The sequence below is a fragment of the Plasmodium coatneyi genome, chromosome 4 (genome assembly GCF_001680005.1).
Source record: "Plasmodium coatneyi strain Hackeri chromosome 4, complete sequence".
In the NCBI taxonomy this organism is placed as follows: domain Eukaryota; phylum Apicomplexa; class Aconoidasida; order Haemosporida; family Plasmodiidae; genus Plasmodium; species Plasmodium coatneyi.
The window spans coordinates 804,150-817,324 of NC_033559.1; the positions used below are offsets into that span (position 1 = coordinate 804,150).

General features: G+C 43.1%; 2 protein-coding genes across 2 annotated transcripts; one reads left to right on the plus strand and one right to left on the minus strand.

Moving 5' to 3' along the window:
* Positions 1-522: 522 nt before the first annotated feature.
* Positions 523-7,494, plus strand: PCOAH_00007740 (Uncharacterized protein; the record flags this gene model as incomplete). The annotated part of the gene is made up of 1 exon (XM_020057584.1): positions 523-7,494. One exon carries the CDS (start codon positions 523-525, stop codon positions 7,492-7,494), a length of 6,972 nt encoding a protein of 2,323 aa, XP_019913202.1.
* Positions 7,495-7,499: 5 nt separating this feature from the next.
* Positions 7,500-12,577, minus strand: PCOAH_00007750 (Uncharacterized protein; the record flags this gene model as incomplete). Its single annotated transcript, XM_020057585.1, has 4 exons — positions 7,500-7,547; positions 7,677-7,793; positions 7,921-8,271; positions 8,381-12,577. 4 exons carry the CDS (start codon positions 12,575-12,577, stop codon positions 7,500-7,502), a joined length of 4,713 nt encoding a protein of 1,570 aa, XP_019913305.1.
* Between the last annotated feature and the right edge of the window lie 598 nt (positions 12,578-13,175).

Genomic DNA, 13,175 nt, shown 5'->3' on the forward strand with positions numbered 1-13,175 from the left:
TTTTCATAGTGCGCAGAATTCTGTTGCAGGAAAAATACAACACCATGTACAGAACTGTTCTGCTATGCACACTGGGTGTAAAGTTTATTTAATCGCACAAATTGTTAAAATAAAAAAAAAAAAAAAACACTTTCGAATAATGTCAAATTTTTAGCTAAACATCAACATGTAACATGTCTGAATGGGCCAAATGGGTTAGTAGGACAAAAAAAAAAAAAAAAAAAAAAAAAAAAATACAAATTTGTATTCTTCTTTTTTTTCTATCCATTTGTGTAATTTTATGTTAACCTCCCTAAATGTCCTTTTGGAAAAGAGCACACGCGTGCATACGTAGGTGTGCATACTTGTATGCGCATTTTCTTCACTCTTTGTAAGCGGCGCCAGGAGGAGCTGTGCCAAGGAATGTTTGAAGGAGGGGGGAAAAATACAAATTGTCTTTTTGGTCTACCCCCTTGTGCCTACACCGCAGTTACGCGGGGAAATGAATTGCATCCTGTAAAGGCTCTAATTTGAACAGACAAAATGGATGTTAACAATAAGAAAAAAAGCATTTACTACTACAAGGATCGAAGCCAAAGCAGCTTCAGTGGTAGAAGTTCCCAAGAGAGCATTTCAAGTTTGGGGGACTATTTAAGTAATAATGCAAGTAATAATGGAGGCAAATTAAATTTCATGAAAAACTATTTTTGGTTTTTTCAAAGTAATAATAATTCGAAAAAAAATTCTCATGATTCCATTTTTTATGAAATAAAAAGTTCCGATGGAAATAAAGCTAGCAATCATCAGTTAGATGCAGACAGCGAACATGTAATGCAAAACCCGGATGGGAGTTGTAACAGTTTTGGGCATTTAAATGGAGACTCACTCGGGAAAACAAATGAAAATACCAAAGGGATGTCCTCCAGGAAGTCCTTCTATTCCATTTACGATTACACGGACGAGAGTGACTACAACACGTTGAAGGAGAACGAGCCAGATTACTTGTTCCACCAGCAGAAGACCTTCGAACCGGTCGCTAATGGCAGGTACGCCAAGAGGGAGTGTGCGCGGAATTACATGCATATATACGACACGGACAGTTCGCGCAGCAACAACAGTAGTGAGGGGAGCAGCGGAGATGACACGAGCGGGGATGGAAAAACCCAAGCCGGAGGACAGAACACACTCCCTACGAAAACAGAACGAGGCCAAGCCAAACAGGGGCCCCTAAAGCGATATAAGAAAAGAGAAGAACGGACACCCCACAATAAAATGGAAGACCTAGTAAACAGCTACAAAATAAAAAAAGGAAAAACAAAAATACAATACGTTGGAATATCAGCCATCCTGAAAAAATATATATACATTACAAAGAACGAGAAAATGTTATTTTTTAAAAAAAAATTAAATAAAAAGAAAATCCTTCTAAGGAGCAAAATTAAGAAAAGGTACAACCCCTGTAGGACATTTTACTATTTACAGAGGGAGCAAAAAAATGCAATTGGGGGGAAGAAAAGAAAAATTAACATGTGCCATTTTTTCAGATACTTATACTATTGTATGTTGAAGAAGAAGCTGCAGACTTTTTACAGGACGAGAAAATTGAAAAAGCTAATGAAGTATGTGTCCAGTCAGGGTTGGAGACGATCTTACGTGAGTCAGTTTGGGAGGGGCACTTCCAACGATGCGCTAAAGGGTGCAAGTTTAGAGGAGAATCGCGTAAACAACGATGCAGCCGCAAATGTGAGCGCAGAGGAAAACAGTTATAACCCCTTTACGACGGCCCCTTCCCATAGCGACACCAACAAGGCGGAAGGATTTGTGTCTGTTCGCAGCTGCCCCAAGAGCCCCCGCCTGGATGGGCAAAGTTCGTCTATACACGAACTGAGCAGTGAGAGGATTACTACAAACACGGAAGAGAAGCAATTGGAATACAAAAAGAAAGACACAGAATATGTAGAGGAGGAGAGCTACTTCGATGTGTGCATAGACAACCCTCTGGAAAACAAAACAGGGGATTACAAAATGGAAGGGGAAGCAAATGACTACAACGTAGTAATGAAGCAAAACCATACCAGTGACCATCCTAAGAATGACATAAAAAACATGCCAACGTACGACTGCTATAAAAATGGGGAGGAAGAATTTTCCATCTGTACCAACTGCAAAGATGTATACATCGATTATGTGAAAAATCAAAAAGTGGAAAAGAGAAGAAATAATCAAGTCCTGTCGGAGGATATAATAAACTTAAAGGAAATTGTCCTATCGAAGAAGGAAGAGCACATTCCCGACGTTCAGTCGGAGGAGGTGAACGACGTGAATAATTTTGAAAAATGCCAAAACAGCTACAGTGATGTTGGAGAAAGTCCATGCAGCAGTGATTGCCAACAGGAGAGCTTCAAAATGGACTCCAGTATAAACAGGGAGGTACACTCTCCAGGTGGGATGAACCCATCTGGTGATAGCCAATATATCGGTAGCGAAATAGTTGGAGGCACTTCCAGTGAGAGTATTGAAGAGGCAAGTTTTCGTTCCAGTGGGGGGGAGTGCGCTGGAAAGACAAGCAATGATGCAATAGATGAGATTATTGAAAGTTCCTCTGGGTTCAACGAGGAGGGAAGTAGTGTGAACAGGATAGAAAGTAAAGAAATGAGCAATAAGTCCAGCGGGGAGGAAGATTTTATTAAGGTTAAGGGAAGTAGTGAAAGTTGCATTGATTTGTACAAGGGAGACGACGCAAGCGAAAGCAACAGGAGCAGAAATATTTCCCTGAGCAGCAGCAGTAAGGGAAGCTACGACGTCAGCTTAGGGTACATCGAATCTTCCTTTATGGAGGAAATCCACGGAGGGAAAAAGGATCACACGGAAAGTAGCCAAGAAGGTAGGAAGGAAGACATAAACGGAGCTAGCCACGAAAATTGTAGCAGCGCCTCCAATTATAGCCTAAGCATATGCCAAATTGAATCACAGACAAACAGCCAAAATGACACAGGGAAGGATGGACCAAGTGATGCTTCAGTCAGTGCAGAAGAGTGCAACCAACGTGAAGAAAAGGAATGCCAGTCGGGCAATGCAATTAACAGGGAAAGTTTTATTGGCACGATAAATTGGGGGACAGCGGAGAATGTGCACTTGGGAAGTCACCTCCACGTGGAAAAGGAGTTGCAAAATGGGGGAAGCGGTTCCCTGGAAAAGCAGGAAGAAGACGACGACAACGATGACGAAGACGAGGAGGATGAAGATGACTCCTCTGAGGAAGACGAGGAAGAAGAAAGTGAAAATGACGAACATGGAGAAGATGAGGAGGAAGAAAAAGAAGAAAAGGATGAAATAGAGAAGGAAGGCGAAAAGGAAGACGAAGGAATCAAAGTGAAGGAAAAGGAAGTGGACGAAGATCAAAGTGCTGAGGATGAGGAAGAGGAAGTGGAAAGTGGAGTAGAAGAAGAAGAGTCGGAAGAAGAAAGTGATGATGAATCAGAAGAGGAGGATGAGGTGGATGAAGAAGTGATGGATACATCATCTGAAAAGGAGGAAGAGTTGGAGGAATTGAAGCAGTACTCCGACGATGATGATGAGGACGAAGAGGAGGAAATAGAAGAAATAGAAGTAGAAGAGGAAGAAGAAATAGAAGAAAAAGAGGAAGGAATCAAAGTGGAAGAAAAGGAAGAATATGAAGAAGACGAAGAAGTTGTAGAGAACGAAGGGATCGAAGAAGACAATGAGAAGGAAGACAAGGAGGAAGAAGAGGAAGATGGAAGCGATGCGGAAGAAGATGAAATTGAAGAAGACGAGAGTCAAGACGATATCGAAGAAGTAGATGTAGAAACCGAGGAGGAAGTAGAAGTGGAGGATCAAGTAGATGTAGGACCCAAAGAAACCACTAAAGTAGAACCATGCGATAGGCGAAAAGTTGTTAACTCCGAGGAGGAAATTGAAAACACTATGGAAATGGAAATAAGAAAAAGCATAGAAGAGATATTCAAGACGGTTATGGACAATGACATTCTCACGGGGGGTTCGGAGAATAAAAAGTTCGATGCGTTCTGGGATGAGGAGGAAAAACAGGGGGGAACAATAGGGGAGGAGGAGTTGGCTGATGAGGTGGGTGGAAAGTCAGATAACCAGCAGGGGGAAGCGGAAAATGAGGAAGATGCAGAATCGAGTGAAACGGCAAATGATGAACCTGATCAGGAGGAAATTGGCCAATTGGAAGAGGTCGTACAGAGGGAACCGGAGTACGCGGAAAGCGAAGCAGTAGATGACAACTGCAACGAGGAGGTAGGTGACGTGGTAGATGAGGTGGAAGTGGAAGAGACAGTAACGGACGACGTAGTAGTAGACGACCACCCACCACAGGAGGAACTACCTGAGGAACGCGCCGAAAAAGTGCTACTGAGAAAAAATGCCTTTTCCTTCAACACGTACAAGAACAGCAAACTCGGACACGGGTTCAGCATGGAATCACTTAGCAACTTCTTCCGCTCGTTTGAGAGCGTGAATAGTGAATACACGGACACGAGCAGAGAGTGGGAAGAAACGGAGAAAGGATACCAACAGCTGAAAGGAAAACAAGAAGGGGCGCTAAAAGGAACCTCCAAAGAAGAGCAAAATCCAACGAATACACAAAGCATACAAAACAAATCAGACTCAGAAGCAGACTTCAAACTGAACGTGCAGACGTCGCTAGAAGTACACCAATTGTATTCACATCTACAAAAACATATCCTGAGGAATTTTAAAAAGGGTTGTCTGAAGAAAATGGTAAAAATGTTTAAGAAAAAGTACAAGAAAATGGAAAGGGACATTTCGGAAAACATCAAAACCATCGTGCATAAATTTAACAATCTGGATGAAGCCCTCGAGGGGGTAATTCAGTCTGCCCCTAAGGTGAAGAGGTTACGAAGGAAGACTCCAAAGAAGGGCAGAAAGAAGAATCCCCTAACGGATGTTCACACCGATGAACATTGGGCACAAAGGGGCACATGTGATGGTGCGAAGGAAGGGACAGCGCTGTACGTTGAGGGTTCTGTCGGCGCTTCTCCCAACAGCTTCATCGTCACGGATAAAGGTGTTGATATTGGCAAGATAAACAGGGATAGGCACATACTGCATGCAGTTTTAAATGAGAAAAATCCAATGGAAAGCTCAACAGGGAAACTGGTTAGGGGTGACGAAGCGCAGGTGGGAACCCCCAAACAGGACATCCGTGGTAGTCAAGATAGCTTGCGCCTAACACACTCGAAGGAGAAACAGGAGTATCAGCAGACACAGCAACATCTGCAACAAACTGTGCACGCTCCTCAGGGGAGTAAAGACAACTTCCTACCCCTCAAAAGTGGAGACGAATCGTTCGAACGGGAAGACCATCCCGGGTCCGCACAACGCGAAAATAACCAACTGGAGCTGAACCTTTCGACCAGCAATGGCCCCATGGACCGGGCGCAAAAATATTTCCTGCAAAAATTAAAATGCGAAAAAATATGTCTAGTAACGAACAAATTGGGAAACAAGAGCCAATTATTTAACCGGATAAACAACATGACAAAAAAGTGCATTGCAGACGTCTTCCTCCAGAGGATGAACAGCATACGCACCGGTCAAACAGTTTGGGATGCAACCACAGGGGAAAAGAAAATACGCATAGGAAGGAGTCCCCTCAGTGAGGTCAAATTAGGTGGTAACCACACCATGCTGCTTCTTCACGAGGATAAAAATAAGAAAACCGCACAGCAGTCAGATAAGGAAAAGGAGAACAGCCCAAATGATTATTCACTTGAGAGGTATGAACCTAGACCAAACGGGAAGGACCACACACTAATACTAATAAATAAAAACTCCAAGGAGATGCATCCCTTTAACAATTGCAGCGGAATGAAAATAGACTCATCTCAGCAGAAGCTGAAACGGATGGCCCTCCTAAACTACGTGAAGCACAAGTTAAGCAAATCGAAGAGGAGTGAAAAAGGTTTGAATGCCAAACAGGTGATGAAATATTACCGCCCATGTGCAGGCGCGGTAACACATGTGTGTTTTCCAGCAGGGCACCCTAATAAGAGCAGCATCATTACCCATGGAGGAATTAGCAACGCATGCAATGTTAATCGTGTTTATTGTCTCCAGCACGAGGACGCCTACCAGAAGATGGTGGCTTATAAAAAACAAGCAGATGGAGAATTCGTCCAATTATATTTCCCCCAATCTGCATGTAGCAACGGGAGTAGGGTACAGAACAACCTGTGCATTACGCCCAATGCAATTTTAAAAGGCAATCATAGCAACGGCCCCTATATAGTGAACCAGCAGAATGGACAGCAGGTACACCCCCAGTGGGACTACCACTTGGCGTTTCTGCAGAACAAGTTCCAATGTAAAGGTGTAAGTGGGGAATTGCCTAACGGGAAGGTCAAGATGTGCGTCAATAAAAATAACCTCACGATTAATAAGTATAGGAGGTGCAATCGGAGGGACAAGTTTGGCACATGCAGGGAGAACCATGTACTACCTGAGGGGAACATCATGGGGGAGACCAACAGTGGGGCTGCTAACCACCACGTAGGGAAGATACATCCGGACACACTTTCTTCCGAGGTGAAAGACGCACACACAGGGGCGAAGCTTCATTGTGGCAATAGCCAAAGGGCAAACAATTTAAAGACCGGTACAGACGCGGCAATTTTCCTCGGCTACGCTGATGCGAAGCACCAAATGGGTGACAGCACAGGTGGGGCAAATCGTGAGGTCCTCATGGATTATAAGAATAGTTCTTTAGGAGGGAAGGGTGAGAGGAGCTCAAGTCAGGAAAGTCAGATACGCCGATTACTCCAAGCGGGCAAGACGACCAAATCTGGTATGCCAACCAGGCAGGTATCTCTCCCTCCAGAGCACACCCTTCGCACCCTCCACACGTGGAACTTCCCCACGGGCAAAATCGATGGAACTACCAGCTTCTACACGCATTCGCAGCTGTACAAAGACACGACGCTCAAAAGGAAGAACAAAAAAAACAACCTCTTCACCGTAAATCACAACATAGTGCAGACACCAGGCCCTTATGATGACCAGACAAAGCGAAAAATATGCTGCAACATGGGCAAAGGAATTTCCTCTACAAACACTTGGCATACAGACGAATCTGACTCGAAGAATTGCATTTTAAAAAACATATGTAATGCATATGACTATTTTAGAAACGCAAACGATGTAAGGATACACGAAAGGGGCGCCACAAAGAACGCAATTAACCTAAACAATGCGCATAAATATCACGTGAAGGTAAAGAAAATTTGCTCCAGCCAGCGAAATCAAGAAGAGCATTTATGGGAAGATGAGGGCGGCTTTAAAAACGTCCTCTTTTGTAACGCGCATGACACGAATTTTAAAAAAATGGCGCTTAAAAATAGGAACATTGAAAGCTTCCACATTTGTTCCATTAACTTCCCACAAGAGGACGAATTCGCAAATGTGAACTATCCCCACCAGATGGAAAACCTTTGCATATTCCGGGACTTCTGATTTGGTTAGGGGGTTCCTTCCTTGGCTCTGTACTCGCTTTCGATGACATAGACCTGCGGTGGAAAGAAGTTATGTGGCATAATGGCACATTTGTAATGGGGGAATGGGCTGCACATTTCGAGCAGGCAACACTCAGTGGTGACCCCCTTGCGGTTGCCCTTTGTGGCTGCCCTTGTTCGTACCTTGTCCGATTTGTGCATGATGAAGTTTCGCTGGGGGCAGGGGATGACGATGCTCATGTTGTTCTCCTCGTTGCAGCGGTAAATGCCGATGATGATGGAGCCCTTCTTGAGGTACTTCTGCGGAGGGGTAATATTGGTGGTGGAATCGCGTTGTTGTGTCACTACATCAGAGCAGTAGCACATGTTGTAACAGACGTTGTAACAGATGTTGTCACGCGCTACACGGGAATGGCAGGAAACCCACCTGGAAGAGGAAGAAGAAGTTCCTGGAGTGGTACTTGGGGTTTATGCGCCTGAGGAGCAAGTCGGACTTTATCCTCTTGGAGCTGTCCGTATACGTCCCATTTATAAACGCTTCAATGGTGCCAATACCGAGGGAGTTGTTCTTGATCGGGAAGGTGTAGCCAATGAGGTGATAAATCAGTTCATCGATGAAGACACTGGCGGAGGTGAATTGTAAAAAGTACAAATAGAAATAATAATTGTCTACAAAAATGTGCTCAATTTTTTTGTAAATATTTTCCACAAGCAAATTCCCGTATTTAAAAAATTGTATTTGCTTTTTGTAATTTTCGATGAAGAGCAAATTGTGCGCCTTGTTCATGTTCACATTCGCATTCACATTCACATTCACATTCATATTCACATTCATGACATTGTTTTTTTTTTTTTTTTTTTTTTAAAATGTCAATATTTGTATACACGTCGTTGTTTAAGTACTGGATGGAAAGTGTGTTATTTAGCTCTATCAGGAGGTAAACATTTTTCCTCGTTTTTTTATTCTTCTCATTTAGGGGCTTGTTACTTAATTGGTCTATATTTTTCATTTCTTGGACATTAATCGTGTTGCTGTTTCCTTGTCCGTCATACCCATTTTGAATGTTCCTTTTTTTTGTGGCTTTTTTCTGTAGTAAATAATTATCGTACGGTTTGGATTGCTTACTTTCCTCGCGTATGTAGTAATCCACCAACGCATCGTTGACGTCCCTCCTCCGGAAAATATTTTGTATGTTGTTAAAAATGATGAGAAGGTCACTGTCGTTGTGTTCACACATGTATTCAAAGTAGTTGATATTTTTGGCCTTCTCATTATATGATATAATATTATGATGCGAATTTAACTTTAAATAATTTTTAAAAATTACGCATTTTTTGCAACGCAGGATTCCTGCAAGGATTAAATTGTACAGGGATAGGGGCGACTTTTGTATGTAGCAGATACTGTACTTGGCCAACTTATTGTTGTGGATGTAGGACGGAATTTGATCGCTCAGGATGAGGATGTTGTGTCGTTTTCGTTTGTGAAGCACTTTCAGGAAGGTGTTAATAGATTGAGGCCAGTAGATCAGGATGATGAAGTCATCGTGGAGGGGGTTAGCTTCTCTGCTCGGTTCGTCGTGTGTGTGGTTGTCCTGCCCCTCCCGCCTGATGCGGAAGAACTGCAAAGCCTGCAGATAATTGTCTACACGAAGGATACTCAACACAGGGTTGAAGTAAACCCCAGGTTGGTCTTTCAGCTTGTTCATCTCACTGTAGTAGTGGTGACCAGCAGTTGGTGGTGACCCGTTCTTGTGCTTCCCCCCGTTTGAGGCGTCACTCTTTTTAATCTTCACGCAATCTATACAGTTAAGCCAGTCCAGTTGTACCTTCTTTTGGCTTTGTATCTTCTGTAGAATGTTATACTTATCTGTCAGCAGAATAAACTGCACGTCTAGACAGATGTAGACAAAATGAACAGGGTTCAGGATCACCTCGCCGTACTCATTTATGATGCCTATGAGGAAGGCGTTGTAATTCATGAACATATACTGGACTATGGTGATAAAATGCAAATTGAGAAAACTTTCCGGCAACTTTATTCTATATATGTTGTATTTTATTCCCTTTATATAATGCAGGTAATTATTGTACGAATTGTAGCACATGTTTTCATCGAAATCGTAGGATAGGAAGCTTCGGAATGGCACTTTCTTTTTTGTCCCTCTTTCGGTGATGCTCTTCACCCTTTTCAGAATCGACCCGGACGGCCTGCTGCTTCTCTTCCTGCAGTGTGGATTCTGCTCAGTTGCATCCCCCGTGTGGAGGTCAATTTTGTAGAAATTGCTTTCGCGAGATTGTTTACCGTTGGGGTGGTTGCTTTCGGGGGAGGAGCGCTGGCCTTTCTTTCCGCTGAACAGGTTTAGCCACCTGGAGGGGAATCTACTCCGTGTGTATGTTTTGTTGTGTGTGTTCGTTCTGTATGATCGACCTCCCCTGTAGCGGTCCCCCCCTTTGCATGCACTAGGATGGGTGGAGGCACTACCCACGTGGTTCTCCTCCCGATCGCTGGCGCCCCCCTCCGTGGACGAACCAAAAGGGGGGGTCTCCGGGTTGACCTCCTCCTCCAGGTTGTCAAAATATTTGCTCAAAATGTAAGTATGTTTAGACTTCAATTTCTGTGGCGTGTTTATGAAGAATAGAATAGTGAGGAGAAACATCCCAGGGCAGTCATCCAACGTTTTAGCAAAAAGCTTCATTTTCAGTTCGTTCAGGCAAATAATATTGCGATTGCTGCGCTTGAGTAAAATGCTATTATTACACATATTGTTCAGGAAGACGGAAATGCATTTATTAAAAGGTCCGAGGGAATTAATTTCGTTGTACCGTTTTAGGGTCTCCATGTCGTTGTTTATATTGTGGTGTGTGTTCATCACATTGTTGCATATGAAGATCCCACTGGAGAAGGAAATAATTTTTTTAATCTTCAGCGGGAATGGCTTGTTCAGATCGTACAGGCAAAGGCTGATTTGGCAGTACCCCCTCCTATTCAGCAGGCGAATTATATTTAAGTAAAATTTCACTGGAAGACTTGTTAAAAAAATTATTTCATCCAAATTGTTATACGTGGATTGTAACTCATTAATGATCACATAGAGAGCGATCGGCTTCATGTGTCCTATTATTACAAAGTACCTAGCACCAATGTTTGGAATTTTGCCGTATATCTTTTTCTCCTCCACCATATGGTTCTTCAGGTACCTTATCTTGTAGTGTATATAGGTGAAAACCATGAAAATGTAAAACGTATGCGTAATTTTCGACTGCAGAGAGAATGGGAAGCAGGTCCCCCTTCCCATGGCTGCTGTGGAGACCGTTTGCATGCCGGAAAAAATGTAATCATATATTTGGTAATCCCCCCTACATGGCTGCTCAATTAAAAGGTGGATACAAGCATAGGTATAAATAACAACTAATATTTGAACAGACAACGTAATAACTGGAAAGTTTATCTTATTGTGGTTGTTACTCTGGCCAATCAGATTTTCTATTCGTAAAAAATTGAGGAAGCGAAATGGACAAGTCAGGTAGAGCCACCCATGTTTCCTAAACGGACGTTTCGTTACGTATGAAACTATGAGGTACAAAAATGGGCTATTCAACAGGTTTAGTAAAAACCAAAAGCTTAAAATATGCTTTGCGCAGAAGAAGAGGAAGAACTTTACACATATATCGTAGAGGATAAAGTACTGTATGTACGCCTCGATCTTCGTGAAGAAGGGAGGGATGTATTCCGTATTCCAATTAAACATGCCCGTATCGGTGGATACGTCATTCCTTCGTAGGTAGTTGTAAACGTTTAGCCAAGCCACGTGCAACATGAACGTTATCAGCAGGTCCGAGATAATGAATGAGGTGTTTTTGCAAAATTTTACGAACACCACTTTTACATTAATTATAAATTTGAGGAGTAAATTATGCCACCTGGAAAAGTCCGTATCCTTTTGCACGTGCTTATTTCGGTCGTAAAAACTGTGCAGCGTGTATTTGTTCGTGTTTGACCTCAGTCCTTGGAGGTAACTCGTCTTCCACCTGTTCATTTCTCCCTTTCTATGCAACAGATTATTCACCATAAAACACATGTACTTCTTTTTGTTCTTCTGGAATTTAATGCTTTCCTCCGTGCATTCCTCATTTTGGATGTTCAGATATTTCGTGTCGTAGATGAACGACCCCAAGTGCTTTTCTTCCTTCTGATTCTTCTTCGTTGGGTATTCCAGCGTGCTGTGCCTTTCTTCACTCAAGCGGGACCCCCCACCGTGGGGCACGAATTGGTACGGCCCTCTATACATGTTATCCCCATGTACGTTGGCACGACCGAAGTTGTCCCGTTCCTCCTCTGAGTCGTTCAACTCAATGTACTTTATAATCCGGTCCTTCATCTTAAGCGTTTTCCTCTGGTCGTTATGGCAGATCTTTTCAAGCTCCTCACAGCTGTCTATAATATACTTCTTGTTACTTCCCGTCTTCTTCAACACGTAGTCGTTTATTTCGTTTTTGCTGTACTTGCGTTTTTTCTCTCCTCGGGTTCTTTTTCCCTGCCATTGCATTGGGGGGTTTTCTTCACCATCCACGTTGGGCACACTTCCCCCCAAGGGGGTACTTCCCTCCATGGGGGTATTTCCCCCTGAGGAGGATCCCTCTGCACTGGATTCACCCTTGCCACTGTAAATCGTGTCGGTTCCCCCGCCGGATGATCGTCTTCCCCCCCGAAAGTACCCATGGCCAAAGTTCACCTTCTCAAAATGGTCCTGATTCATATACAAAAAATTGGTGTCCACCAAATGGTCGATCTTTAATTCCTTGTCATTGCTTTTCCTTCTCAGTGAATCTTCCTTCTTCAAGGAATATGAGTAAATTTTCCTCTTCCTCGTTTTGTAAAATAGGGTATACCTTATCGAGTTGGTTATTTCCGGCAGAATGGCCAGAAAGTACGACAAGACATAAATCAGGAGCAGTGCCAGCAAACTTGAATAACGAATGGACACATCGTGTATTCGCATGAAATCCAGGAAAAAGTAACAAGATCCAATCAGCATCGCCACGAACACGATCCGTTCGATCACCGTGCGTATCATAATCATTTTGTCTCTCGTCTTTCATCAGGTGGGATGCCCTTTTCTATGTGCGCTCACCGGAGGAATATCTAAGAACTGGTTCCTTGTACCTCCGGAACGTCTCCTCTCTTACCCCCTACATGAAGGAGTGCATGAACTGGTGAAAGCAACACATGGAACTCCTCACACGAAAAACAAAAAAAAGAAAAATTGTTACAATCAAATGAATGCTTTGTGGCGCCTTTCCCCTTAGCGTCACACTGGACCGAACTTCACATGCAAGACCTCTCCCGCAGCAGCAAAGCCGGGGACATTTTCGTGCCTTCGAGCAGAAGCCGCACCGGCGGTCGTTACCCGGACGCAAACAGATTGCCAAGTTTTAAACCATTGGGATAGGCAAAAAAACGAAAACAAACGAAAACAACGAAAGGAGTAAATGCATTTAGCAAGGGGCTTATCCAAACGCCGCTATATAACAGAAGGATACAAACTGGGGTTACACTTATTAGCATGTTCTGATAATGCCCAATTTAGTTCCCCCTTAAATCTACTATCCCGTCGAATTAATCGTTACGCCTTTTAAAATTGCCCCTTACATTGTAAAAGTTTTTTTTTTTTTTTTTTT